Source organism: Trematomus bernacchii, unplaced genomic scaffold (genome assembly GCF_902827165.1).
Source record: "Trematomus bernacchii unplaced genomic scaffold, fTreBer1.1, whole genome shotgun sequence".
NCBI lineage: Eukaryota > Metazoa > Chordata > Actinopteri > Perciformes > Nototheniidae > Trematomus > Trematomus bernacchii.
In genome coordinates, this window is record NW_022988043.1 from 19,704,926 (window position 1) to 19,720,209 (window position 15,284).

At 38.2% G+C, this 15,284-nt stretch overlaps 1 protein-coding gene across 1 annotated transcript in view; it reads left to right on the forward strand.

Annotated features, from left to right (window-relative positions):
* Positions 1-15,284, forward strand: part of LOC117472988 (protein unc-13 homolog B-like) — a 204,683-nt gene that overhangs the window by 16,917 nt on the left and 172,482 nt on the right. Inside the window, 1 exon segment of the mRNA XM_034118456.1 lies at positions 6,381-6,410. Within this exon segment, the coding sequence (XP_033974347.1) occupies positions 6,381-6,410 (30 nt within the window).

Genomic DNA, 15,284 nt, shown 5'->3' on the forward strand with positions numbered 1-15,284 from the left:
ACAAATATATCATGCTGTGGTCCTTTTCTAATATAAAATCTCAATTCACAGTTTTACATTTCTTACATTGAATTCTAACTTCAACTGGCCCACTTCAGTTGTGACATTACATTCTAACTTCAACTGGCCCACCTCAGTTGTGACATTTAAATTCTAACCTCAACTGGCCTACTTCAGTTGTGACATTTAAATTCTAACTTCAACTGGCCCACTTCAGTTGTGACATTTAAATTCTAAATTCAACAGGCCCACTTCAGTTGTGACATTTAAATTCTAACTTCAACTGGCCCACTTCAATTGTGACATTCAAATTCTAACTTCAACTGGCCCACTTCAGTTGTGACATTACATTCTAACTTCAACTGGCCCACCTCAGTTGTGACATTTAAATTCTAACCTCAACTGGCCTACTTCAGTTGTGACATTTAAATTCTAACTTCAACTGGCCCACTTCAGTTGTGACATTTAAATTCTAAATTCAACAGGCCCACTTCAGTTGTGACATTTAAATTCTAACTTCAACTGGCCCACTTCAGTTGTGACATTCAAATTCTAACTTCAACCGGCCCACTTCAGTTGTGACATTCAAATTCTAACTTCAACTGGCCCACTTCAGTTGTGACATTTAAATTCTAACCTCAACTGGCCCACTTCAGTTGTGACATTTAAATTCTAACCTCAACTGGCCCACTTCAGTTGTGACATTTAAATTCTAACCTCAACTGGCCCACTTCAGTTGTGACATTTAAATTCTAACTTCAACTGGCCCACTTCAGTTGTGACATTTAAATTCTAACCTCAACTGGCCCACTTCAGTTGTGACATTTAAATTGTACCTTTTAAATTCTTCCGACAGAATTTAGAGGAATATCCTCATAAATGGTCGGTGATAAAAAACACATTAAAACTTTCATTCAACAATACATTCAAAATCAAAGTCAATTTCAGAGAACTTACCAAGGAGAAACCCCCGCTCTGGAGCTTTCTCCCTCTCAACCAGTGCTTTTATACTCCACACAGGGACAGAAAACCAAAGACACACCTTCATACCCATATATGTGGGGAAAGGTCATGGCCTCTGGTGTGCAGGACTGGACATGTCCAGACATATTCTCCTATGGTATGGCCTAAACCCATTTTGGGGCTTCAGTACTTTTCCATTGAGTCAGGGGTCTCCTGTGCACAGCTTGCTGTGAGTGAAGACAACTGTCTCCCCTCTTTAAACAGTGACACCCATAGTGGTAAACTATAATAGGCCTTAAACTCAATTTACCAAACCCCTTGTGTTTGTAAATACTGTGATTATAGAACAACATGAAATAAAATGCATTTTCATTGTGGGTTATACAAGAATATATTTGATTATATTTGATTATTATTTGATTATATTTGATTATATTAACTTTCGTTTTAATTATTCAACTTAATATGGAGACCTCAACAGGTTCCAGAGATATGGCAAATATACCCAAATGACCCCAGAGGTGGGTTTTGTTTTTTCTAAACCTCTCTAAAAAGGTCAAATTTCACTTGTTTTGCATCAATCTTGATATACGGTACTTATTATATGTTTTAGTTTGGATTCCTAAAGCTTTTAGTCTACTATCCCATCATTCAAGGGTGGTTTTCACTATAAGTCATGTTTTTTTTTACTATGTTCAATCTGAATTTACTTTAAAATAAAAACATCTATATTGATTCTGACACTTCTACATCCAACTCACAGGTGTATCATTGCTTTGAGAAAAAAGATTATTAATTTACACCTTTTAGAAGTGAAGATATAGTCATTTGTTCTGGGCATGTCATTTTCAAGCCTGAAACCTGAAAAACATGCTTGGGGCTTAACAGGTTAAGAAAAGGAAATGAAAGTGTGTATTTTAATGACATTTCAGTAATCAAATGCACTGAAAAGCATTCATCTTGAGTATGTGATGATCACTCCGGCAAAAGACAAAGAAGCAGCAGTTGTTTACATTGAATGCTGTTGATTTAATATAGGTGACTGAACCACTGAGTACCAGAGTGGAGAGCAGCATCTTCAAGGTTATCATTTTGGGAGAAAATAACATGATTTTAGTCTTTGTCTTTCTTTGGGCAGGACCAAATATTTGTACCTATTTGCACAGTGACAGAACAAAGATGAAAACAAATCCAAGGGGCATTTAAATATCTCTACACAAATAAAAGCGATGCTGCGCGAAGTCTGACCTTACAGTGTGTCCCACATTATTTGATTCTATTTGTGGGGGGAACCGCACCGCACCACCCGCACCCTCTCACGCTGCGCCTCCCCTGAAGTTCTCTCGCGTCCCCCCAGGGAGGCGCGCCTCACACTTTGAAAAAAATGTATTCTATTTTTAATTTTTATGAGATCTATTTGTGGCGGACGATATTTAATTGTGGCGGCCACAAATGAATCAATGTATGGGAAACACTGCCTCACTCTCTACTTAACCAAAAACAATTATTTACCACCCTGGGATCAATAAAATCCAGTAGCCTCAAACAGATCAGTGTCCTTACGCAACTCCTCTCGGGGGAACCATTGGGTATTAATGTATCATGTTTATCTATAGATTTTGAATTTGTTTAACATGTTTTACACCCAAACAAAACACAGAAAGTAAATATGTCACTGTAAAGTGTATGTCGTGACTAAATCATGTTGTTCTCCCCAATCTACCAATCAATGTTTACACATTCTATTCAGTTGATCATGGAATTGTTTGAATATACTTTGATCTATAGTCTACCGATCTATGAATGTTGATATCTCTAGTGTAGTGCTTGGATGATTTATACTGATTTCTTATTTTAGCTGAAAGCTTATTATTTTGATATTCATTATGATTCCTCCAGGGATCTTCCTTGTCCTACTCATATTTCCTTTATACATTCTCCTTCTTCGAAACATTGTTAGTCAGCATGATGTCAAGAATCACTTTAAATAGATGATACAATGGTGCATTTGTCTAATCAGACATTCCTAGATCTTTCTAATCCAGCTAGATTTTATTTCCAAATTTAACAAAGTCACAAAACATAATCTCTTTATCTTTGGAACGTTGGCAAAGTTTGATACACGCTTTTATTGCAGTGGCTTACTGCAACTCTCTTTATATCAAGCTACCTCAAAAGTGACAGCTACCTTTAAGTCCCTTTACTTGTTCATAAAGACGTACATACCCTATACACCTCAGTGACTGCCTTATATATTGTTCCAACAAGTTACCTCAGATCTTCCACTGCCTTTATTTGATTAGATCCTAGTCTTTAACACTAGATGTAGTAAGATGGCTCTCTTTCTATTTTAAAAGGGAAATGAAAGACCTTTATTTTTTGATCTGGTCATTTAACTTCCCAAAATCATCGTTGATCTTTATATGTTACAACGTCTTTAGCCACGAGTTTTGGTTCAAACTCGAACAAAATGCTCAACATAAAATTGCATTAAGTTAAAGAAGACAGTGGTTATAAATATCCATAAAGTTAGATATTAAAAAACAGTTTTTCTCGAAGGCTCTTTTCTCAGTGAGTCTCTGTAAAATCACTGTGAGTCTCTTTCACAGTGTCAGACCATTCACAAATGTATTGTCAAAGCCCGATTGGCACTGAACCAACGAGGCCGTCGGGCTTCCAATGTGCCTCCGCCAGGCTGGCACGAGTGACACAAAAGGCAAGCTGTGCTGACAGCATAATACAAATTACCTGTTAACGATCTTTTCCTCCCTGTGTCACTCTCTCTTATCTCATCTCACAATTTGGACTTTGATTGAATAAACATATTGATCTCCCCCAGCGAGAGTATGCATTTAAACCTAATTTAAATAACTAAATTACCTCAAAAGGGCAATAATTGTCATACTGCTGCATAATAAAATGACTATCACACATCTCCTGGGGGCTTAATTACATTGTTAATTGCATTGTGACTCACCTTTTAGCCTAAGGCCGAGGACACATTGGCATTTCACATTTTGTGCTACATTGTGCCAGAACTCACTGTTATTTTAAGTATTTCTTTATGTTCTTTTTTGATAATGTTTTTATACATGTTTTTATTATGTTTTAAATGTTTTTTTGGGGGGGGGGGTCATCGTTGAGGTTATTGTTCGTTTGTTTTCTACAGTTTTTTTTATGTCCTTTTACAATATTTCTTATTTGTTGTAATGCACTTTTGACGACTTGTTGCTATATAAAAAAGTAAATTGCTTGCTTACTATACAATGATAGACTTTTGGAGTAACACTGTCAAGAACACATTCACATTTCGTTATGGTGTGCAGGCAACTCAAATGTTACCCAATCCGAGTTTTCGCACAAAAGAACCTCTCTCGCTATTTGAAGATAAGTTTGAACTCCCAGGGGCAATTTTACATCATAATGTTACAAGAACAGTCTGAAGAGGTACTAAAAGAGTATTTAAACAACAAAAAAAAGGAACATTTAGATAATACATTTAAAACTATAAAAATATATACACTGCCAGTGTCCTACATGACATTACTTGGACAGCATTGAAGCTGTCCAAATAAGTTGCGCAGCATTATAGTGGCTACACAATATAGGAAGTATACTATAACTATATGCTACACACAATATATATAAATTATACATATTAATAAAACATATGTCGCAAAATAAAGTACAAAATTATCTGCACCAATACATGTCAAAGTGCATTGGTTTTAATATATGTATACTTTTTTCCCTTGTTTTCCTGTTAAAAGTCCCACAATCTTGTAATCACAACAAAACGCACAGGTGGAACTAATACAATTAACGAGGGCTCTGTTCCAGCAGTCATTGTGCAGTGCAGCCATCATGAAATATGACCAGCTTACTGTAGCCTATGTTGCTCTAGCTAACCTGCTAGCAACAAGAATCAGTAGCCATGGAAAGGGAACGGCAGTAACTAATAGCAGTAGGCTAACTATTTAAACAGTTAAAAGACACAGAGCAACATTGTCATTCATTAAGAGACATGCTTCTATCCACAAAATGAATGTAAGTTTGAAATGTATTATTTTTTAACTGTGGTATTGTCTTCACCAATGCTAGCTTAGGGCTAGCTTCTATGTTTTACTTTCTTACCGTCTAGCTTAATCGCTAACTTTGCATGCTATTTTGTGCTAGTTAGCGTCAAGTCCTGTATGAGTTTTGTTTGCTGAACATTTCTGTCTATGATTTTATATAAATCTTTGAACTATATATCATTTATTACATGTACTGTAGGAGAACCAATATGAGTGGAAAACACCTGCTAAAACTATATACCGCTATTAGTCGGTGTTAGCATCATTCTCTGTTGGTTTAGCACTGAGTTGCCATTTCACATGACATGAAGGAATTTGATTAAGTGTCACTATAAAAAAGAACACTTTTGGAACATAAAATGAGGACTACCCTGTTTATTTAAAGGGGACCTATCATGCAAAATGCACTTTAGTACGTCTTTTATACATGAATATGTGTCCCCGGTGTTCCAGGGAACTCACCAAGTGTCAGAAAACACAACCCTCTCTAATACCCAAATCTCTAAAAAAGGGCCTGCAACGGATCTGATAAAAACTGATCCAGATTTGAACACTGTCCTGACGTTAGGTATGGTCCTATACTATATTATTCAAATGTACAAGTCTATATGTGCTACAAGAGATGAAGTGGTTTTATTTGACCATAAACACTGATAGCTTTGCTGGTACAAAACAACAACACTATTATGAAATAATTCAGGTTCACTGTCATGTGTATTACAAGCAATGCATCTATCCACCCACCGGATTAAAAAATGATAGTTAATATATCAATTTTAATATTAATTCCCACAGAATACATTTTCACTACATATTTTGCCACTGTCAATATCTGATGGGCTTACCAAGAAGCACAACAAAGCCTTACATTCATATTAAATATTAAAACCTCACTCCATCATTTAATATCATTTGTACTTCTTTTTTGTTTACAGTTAACTATGCCATCATACTATTAATGATGTTTACAATATTTCCAATTTAAGTGAACTGTTTACTATTTGAATAGTATTCTCCTATATTTAGTTAGGGATACAGATAGAACTTTTGAGCTGTTAACAATATTGGCAACTGTGTATGTCATTTTACCTTAAATTTAAAATGATGTCTTTAGCATTTCACATGACGCATTTCAGCTATTCTAACTGACATCAGTTAAGTTTAGTGCACAGAAGATACACAAAGCTGCTAAAAAGGTAATGCGTAATAGGCAGCATGTGTGCAGTGCAGGTGAAAAAACCATCTTAATATAGATTTAACCAAGAGGAAAAAAAACAAGAGAAACAAAACAAATCTTTTTATCTTGTAACTAATCTGTGTCTTTCTCATTCTCTTTTCCAGTAAAGAAAGCAAAGCTACACGGTCCTCCAGGTAAGAGCAAATCCATCATACTGAATACTTGTTGATGTTTGTACATTGAGAGGTGTCACATTACAATAAGAGGGACAGCTGTGTTATTTCTCACTAATAGTCTCCATCTGAGTTATATGTGGCTCGAGCTACAGTAGGAAAGTCTAAAGGAGCTAATGGCTTTATACTGTAGGTGCTCTATTATGCTCATTTTCAGGTTTCATAATTGTATTTTGTGTCTCTAATGCTTTCATTTTCTCATACTGCCTGTGTGGCAGCACCTCTTTTCAACCTCTGTCTGAAACAAGAGCCCAGTCTGCTCTGATTGGTCGGCTCTGTTATGATTGGTCAACCAGTTAGTATGTGCAGCTTGTCACGTACAAAGTTGACTTTCTACTGATGTGAGTTCCTTATTCTGGATTATTATAACATCGTATTATAATTTGACAACATACTCCTTGAACAGCTCTCTTTAAGTTGGGACAAAACGTTTTTGCCTTTTCTTTATTAAGGTGTTGATGTCTCACAATAGTTCAGGTAAACTTCCTGCTGTTCAGTGTGCAGTTGCACTCTCTGGATGATCAGTGTTTCTATATGTGACCTGTACCTGTACCTAGTGCTGTGTTCTTGCAGAGCCAACATTTTAATCTTATCAGGGTCATGTACTTGGATGTCCTCAGTATATGTGTAATAGAGGAAATATAATATTTTTCAAACAGTTCCTCTGCATCAAATTAAGCAGCAAGTCATGAGTGGAACATCCTATGTACACATCAAGCTTTTTTTCCTACCATTTTACCTCTTTGTGGGCTGCAGCTGTTTGTACCATCATCTCTCCAGGCTCTGATGAGGGGAGAACAACAGCAACGAGTGGGAGAGAAAAAAGTCAAACCAGAGTAGAAGAGAAGAAAATCAATAGATCATCATAGACAAAGAGCCACCTGCTAGCCTGAAATGACAACATGTCATCCTGGCATAAATAAGAAGATGGAGACAAATCCATCAGTGTCTTTAGGAGACAGATTCCAGATACAGGAGAAGATTTCTCCTTGGCCTCTGGCCTACAATCTCAGAGCAGATTTTCCAAGCGGAAGCAGGAGATTTGATTGGCCTCCCCAGGGTTCATAAATCCGGACATGAGTGATTGTTTTGATACTGTACAGTCATATCTACTGGAGAAATACCCTTTCATTCATTTGTTCTGTGGTTCCTCCTTTTGAATTATTCAGTTTAACTTAAAGGTGCCCTATTCTGCTCATTTTCAGGTTAGTATTTAGTGCCTCTACTGTGACATGTCTCCATGCTTTAATGTTCAAAAGTTATTTATTTTTCTCATACTGTCAGTGCTGCAGCACCTCTTTCACCCTCTGTCTGAAACCAGTGCCCAGTCAGCTCTGATTAGTTAGCTGGCCAGCTTAGTTGTGATTGGTCAACAGCTTAGAGATGTCCCGCCCCTTAGCGTATCAAATACAATATGTTGGAGCGCTCCCAAGTAGAAGCACGAGGGTTACATAGTGATATATTACGGAAGTAAACAAAGGGGTCCAATGGAGGCAATTCAGGCAGGGGGGGGAGAGAAACTCCCTCTGGCCTGAACTATAACAAAAACCTATGCAACACACTACAGGAAAGATAAAACCCCCAAAAGCACAATAGGGCCCCTTTTAATTTTATTACCATAAACATTGCTCAGTTTACTGTAAACGTAAACAGGCTTTCAGAATCCAATTTTTCTTTTTTACCTAAAACAAACTTGTTTTCCCTCTGGGCTGTAACACCACTACAAGTAGGTGATAGAGAGTATTCAGAGTATGTCATGTGACATGATTATCAGTCTCAGGGAGGACAAAACTAGTAGACTTTGTCCCACTCTTTTGCCCCAGTTTGGGATACATGATCTGATTATCTAATAGTAAAAGCAATAGATTATTAGCCTGGGGGGACTGGCTGCAGTGCCAAAGAATCCCTCTTGGAACCCCCTTGAGAGATTTTGGCCAGTAAATGTGTCACTATATTAGTTTAGAAGATTTAAGGCACATTATCCTGAGATGCATATGTCAAGCAGTCTGTTGGCCTAAAAATGTGGGCCAACCTTCAAATATTGGATGGATTGCTGTGATATTTAGAGCAGACATTCGTTGAGATCAATGCTTACAACTTTGAGATTTCGGCTTCCATTCCAAAAGAGTGGAGTTGAACTGAATTGTGTTTGTGTTGATTAAGCATTACGTAATTATATTTACCATACATATAATATTACCATAGAAATATTCCCAGTGAAAAAAGATTGGCAGTATCAGCTACTTTATATGCATGTCTTGTATCACTAGACATAAGCGATACACTTTTTTGGAAGTGGAGCAGGTGGACATAAATGCAGGAGACTTGGAGGCAACAAGAACTTTAAAAGGGAACAACTTTAATTTAATGTTCAGTGAGAGAAGTATCCCGGAAGTACCTAAGTGGCAGTCATGAAAAAAAGTCATCGGGTTTAGACAAGAAATCAAGGAGAACTCATTAGGACTTAGTAAAAGAGAACCGTGGTGTAAAGAGAATAAAAGTGCACTTCCACTGGGTAGTTGTAATTAAGATGTGACGGCAGATGACTTTGATATGCGTCTGCCATCATGAAACTCAATTTTCCAGGGATGGATTACTAAGATATAGGTAAAGTCTGAAACATTAAAGCATTTTAGCAAGTTATTGCAGCAAATGGAAAATGCTTCTGAAGCACTGTAACTTAAATCCTCAGTGTGTTGGTCATGATCAGTTGTTTTAGTGAACCCGCAGAACAACACTTTAATCGAAGCGGACGCAAGGAATTGTTAGGTAGCATTATCTCCTTCCCTTTTCTAAAGGATAGTCCAGTGTATCCTAAGCTAAGGAGATGATAAAGAAATCATAGAAGCACCTTTCTTTATCATCGAGAGGATTTGATCAGCTCTTATTATGGCTGCAATTTAGGTACTTTCAGATCTTTTCACTCCATTAGGAAGCTTCCTCAGCAAAAAGGATTGCTCGACCGATGCCTAGAATTTACAAACAAACTAATCTGAGGGGATGAAGTGCAGATTGAGAGAAGCTAAGGTGAGGGGAATGAGATGATTAAACAATAAAGTAGGCAGGGAGCTGATTAGCAGGGGGAAAACATTGTGAATAGGAAAGGAGCCTATTGGCTGGGAAGATAAACTAGGATCATTCAGAGAAGCTGTGTAGCATTCTGGGAAAAGTGATGGACTAATGAGTCTGATCCATTGCGGATTACACATCTACACGATGAGCAAAGAGGGAAAGTAAGCAGAGGATCTCAAATGGAAAACACGGCAAACGCAGCACTGTCATCAAAAAGTCTCAGACTAGATGGACATAAAGCCAGAATTTGACATGTTTACGGTGACACTGGAATTGTTTCCACCTTATGAGTCGGTGTGTATTTCATCATGGAGAAATTTGTTCCTGGAAACACCTACTGTAGCAGGAACTACAACAAAATATGTTCCTGGTAGTTGTTGTGTACATTTAATTTAGGTGACACTTTTATCCAAAGGGATTTTCTAAAAGTAGTAAACAATAAAGATCCAAACTCAGAAGAAGTGGAGTATCTGGGTCCCACTCGCAGTGAGGGAGTAGTGAGCCAATTGGCCGATGCAGGGCGAAGTGAAGGTGCTAGAGTGTAGGGCTGCTCGATTATGACAAAAATCATAATCACGATTATTTGTGGTCAATATTGATATCACGATTATTAAATACGATTATTAATTGACCTTGAAAACATCCATTTTACATCCAACATCCGGAGGAGCGGTGTTGTGTGGAAGAACTTAGGAAAGCTGGAAACCAGTCGAGCTGCTGCATTTTTTCGGGAACCTTTTCACCCCTTTTCAGTCCCTGCTAGAGAGCAGGGACTTTCCTGGGGAGAAAAAGGTTCCAATTTCTGATTGGCTGAGCGAATTGCAAACCACGCCCCGTAAAACTCTGAAAAGTTTTGTGAAGCCCCATTTTATTTGCTCGCATTAGCATTATTAGCATTAGCATTAGCCCAGCGCATCAACAGAGAGAGACTAACTTATGGCAACACAAAATAAAACATGTTAGCGGTGGAGTGATGAGGAGATGTCGGCGCTTCTGGCGATTTACTCGGAAGGCTCCAGCAGCTTCTACTGAAGCCAGTCCCCAACTCTGGGGACTTCCGGCCGGGGACTTCGGGTGGCAGTATACGCCGTGAAGTTGTTTGCGGCCTGCCAGTAAACCCAAAGCAGAAGAAGAAGAAGTGACGTCAGCGGCTTCATTTGCGTAATCCTCCCTCAGGGACTTATTCCGGTGTGAACGCGATCTACTAGATAGTTCCGGAACTAAAGATTTCCGGGGAACTAAGTTCCGGGAACTATTCCTGGGAAAAGTACTTGGTGTGAAAGCGCCTATACCTAGTATTCGGTGCCATTTCAGCTAGGTTAATCAAAAATAAAAAACATAATTTTCCATGTTTTTTTTTAATTTAATCTGAATGATGGCTTGTTAAAGTATAAGAAAAATATTTTGGTCAAGCTCAGGATATTATGTTTAACATTTTTTTTTTTTAACATCCCCAGTTACTGTGTCTACCCTATTACTGTGAAAAATAGTAAGGGTGGACATTTTATGCTAAACTTTGCTATTGCTACATGTATTTCTTTGATTTCTTTGTTTATATCTGTTACAGAAGTTGAGCAAACATGATTTGGGACACAGCAATTTGGCCTACTTGTGCTAAAATCAGAGTCATTATTTTGAATTTTGAATATCCTGGGTAAATAACATTGTTGTTTTATGGTAGAGGGGGATAAACATTTAAAACCAAGCTTTTAAAAAATAAGCATTAGACCTTTTAAATACAAAATATATGATATAATGTGTTGGGGACCTAAATAGCGATGTTAGCAATGAAGAACAGTAATCAAGACCCAAAAAGGTAATGAATGATAGAGTCCTTAGACGGTTTGACTGGATATATTCTGTCATCCCTATAGCAGCACATACAGTCACACAACTTTACAGGTGTGTAGAATAGGTCAAAATGGAACTTTAATGGTCCAAACATGGGGGCTGAAGTAGAAGTAGTGTGAAAAGTAATAATTTCACAGCAATGCTAACAACTTATTTAATTGAATACTCCTTTTGCCTCTGGTTTAAAGTGGACCTATCATGCTATATTTGAATAATATATTGTAGGGCCATACCTATATAAGGTATATTTATACGTTTCTTTTTTTTAAATACCAAACAGATCATGCATTTTAGCCATGCCTCATTTCCCTCTATTTGCTCTTTCCAGCCCTGTTTTTGCAGGGGGCTGATTCTGTGACGTAGCTTTAATGCAAGTGAGCTGCAGCTGACCACGCCCCCCTGCAGGAGAGGGGAGCGTGCTTTGAGATCAGCTGCTGGGCTGTCAGAAGAGGGGGAGAAAAAGAGATCTCCGTCCTCCATGTTTTATTCTTATATGATTATATAGAGTCGTTATTCATTTGTTTTAAAGCTCAATAGATAACAAAGAAGACCTTTGACCGGCACTTTTCTAATTCTGTCCGGAAGATTTAAACTTTAACGGACATGTTGACCGGCGAAAAAAAATCTAACTGAAACTCTGCCGCACGGTCCCCTCGTTCCTTGGAAGAGGCGGAGAGGTGGGTGTTGATCTGCTGGTGGACTAACCGGAGAGAATTACAGTGCTTGCCTCGACGGGGAGGGATTGCATTGAATTACAGCGCAAATGCTTGCCTCGGGGAGGGAGAACAAAAGCCACAGCGGAGAATAAACAGAAGGGCAACCATGGCAACCATGCAAGGGAAGTCTTCTTCGCTGCTTTTGTGGCAGACTACAGCGCCACTTACAGGCCTGGCATATGTACTACAGCGTCTCCAGCGCTTTCGAGTGGCAATGGCCGGCCGTGGCCCAACCCCACATTCCCCTGATAGGTGGAGAGTTGGCCATATAGGCGGAGCTCCTCGTTCCTGACGTCAGAGAAATTTCAAATCTGTATCAGTCTGTATCAGATCCGTTGCAGTCCCGTTTTTAGAGATTTGGGTATGGAGGAAAAGAGAGAGGGTTGTGTTTTCTGACACTTGGTGAGTTCCCTGACACACCGGGGACACATATTCATGTATAAAAGACGCACAAAAGTGCATTTTGCATGATAGGTCCCCTTTAAGTTATGAACATAGGGATAACAACTGATTTTGACTTTTGGGTCATGATACCACTTCCCATAGTTGCAGCCCTCTGAATCAGAGGTTTGTGAAGTGAGCTATTAATCAGAAAATAGTTTGAACCTCAAGCTGCATTGAAAAAGAAAAAAAAGGAAATGTGAATTAGAAACACAAAAGGTCCTTAAGAAATGCTTTGGTTGAGCTTAACAATATGTAATGGTACGTTTTTTCTTTTAGCTACTGTAAGACTGGTGTAAATACATGTTGTGTTCATGACTGATGCATTGCTCATAAGTAGTAGTTATCATGCTGTGATGGTCCACTGCAGCCTTATGAACATCACAGATGAATCCCTGAAAATGATTAGATCATGGTGTTGGTGTAATGAGGCTGTTCTGTCTTTGCACAGCCTAAACTGCTGTGCTGTCTGACCTGTACTCCATCTGCTGCTTATTGCAGACCAAAACCACCTTAGATTCTTTTTAAAATACAGCTATTGTATACAAACATTATTGTGTTCTGCCTAAAATAAAAAATACCATATTTTCCAACAGTTACCAGACCCTTAACAACATCTTAGCAAAAAATACATTCTTAAGGACACTAACAATTATTTAGAGTTAAGTTTTGCTCTCCACCCACTCTTAAGAAAATATATCTGGCTCTTTAGTTGCCTGACATTCTTCTCTTACCAGCTGTTTTAACTACCTTTGTCTGTCTCAGGCTTAGTGGTGGCCAAGTTCTTATCAGAGTTTATTTGTCTGCTGCTGCTCAAAACAGTGTTAATAGGAGCAGTCAGACTACAATAAAGGCCATGTAAAACCAAAACAGTGGTCTTTGGAGGCTATGAAACTGAGTATCGGGCTGCAGAGTTAGTGAATATTTTGTAATGGGTTTGACCCCCTATACAGTAGATAGAGAAATAGCAATAAATGCAGGTGTAAAAACCATGTTGATGCTGAAAGAAATGCAGCCGTAAAAAAAAAAAAACCCCTGTCTGTTTGCACTGAGACCAAAATAATTTTGTTCTCAGTTCAATATCTCCTGAGCCTCCTTCACACACCAAAGACTCTCCTCCGCTCTCTCTCCAGTCCCCTCCACCCCCTCCCTTAATAGAGTATTCATTACTGTAGACAGCCTAGTAAATGTCATCTTGCCTGGCCATGCTGCGTATGTCGATGTACAACTGTATACAGGGTGTCCGCGGGGTCTTAAAAAGTATTAAAAGTTGATAAATCAATTTAGCGAAAATTAAGGCTATTAAAAAGTATTACAAAGTATTAAATGGCATTTTCCAAGGTATTACATTTTGTAGCTTGTTTTCAATAAGTATATAAATTGTCCAAAGAGGTTGTATTCTACAGTCTGCCTGAATGTAATCATTGCGTAGGTGTGTAGTGTGATTCTGTGTAGTTTATTTATGGCATCCCGTTGGATTTGACGTCATCTGAACAGGACATCGCACGCTCACTGCTTGATAGCGCGCGAAGGTCCGTTTACGCCGGTTGTTAAACAACATCGTTATGGGGAAATGCAAGTCTGCGTCCAAATGGTTGGAAGATAAGGAGGAAGGACAATCAATACTGTATATAGTAAATGTGAGGTAAAGTGTGTCGCCAATGTAACCGGTTAAAACTCAAAGTGGCGATGAGGTCTTAAAATGTATGGAAAGGGTCTTAAAAAAGGTCTTAAAAGGAATTACATTTGACTTCAGGATTCCTGCATATACCCTGTGTATATAACTTATTTATTTTCATTTCAAGTCATTGCCACTTAATTATAAATGACACCGGCTGCTCCCCAAGAGGGTCCGGCTTCATACTGTGATATGTCTTTCCCACCACAATTAGTTGCTGGTTACTGAAGGAAGGGGAATGTACGCATGCAATCAATGGATGTCTAATGAGTGGCCTCTTTTATGACAACCCTGGTGGTGTCAAAGGTAAAGCCAAATATAGACTTTAGTATCTTTTTCCTTTGTTTGTATTTATTTTGTGTTTTTCTTTTTGCTTTCTGCCGTTGCTTTCCTGTTTTGTGTCTCGTAATATGTTCTGACCACTGTTAGCTCAGGCAGTAAATGGAGCTGTCTGCAACCTGCCAGTCCACTCGTCCCTTTAATAACAGACCTGGCAACCACTTTAAGTGAATGATGGATTATTCCCTATTAACCATTTCACCCCCTGTCTTTTGCCTTTGCCATTACTGCTGAGCTCTGATGGGCGGTTTGACAGATAGGCTACAATTATCATTATAAACAAATGGAAATCTAGGTTTATAAAATCAACTGCCTCCATCTTGGATAATATTTCAGAAGAGAAAAATTATAGAAAAAAGGTAAATGTCGAGGTAGCCAAAGACAACAAGAGATGTATCTGTACAAATGTTGTTACCATATTTGGCAAAAATAATTGTCAGCACATAATCCAGATTCACGTGTTGTTTTGATTTGACAAATATTACATCATATACATATAAATTACAACAAATAAAACGTATCATTTGTTAATTAGTAAGCTTTAGAGGTCCAGTTAAGAACACTTTTGGACGGAGCCTGGCTAGCTGTTTACACTTATTTCCAGTATTTGTGCTAAGCTAACCAGCTATATGATTTGTCTATGACATGAGATATCAATGAAGTAAAGTGATGGGCGGGTTGACATATAGGCTACACATGTTATAATATGTGTGACATCAGAAAAAAATCTATCTAGGT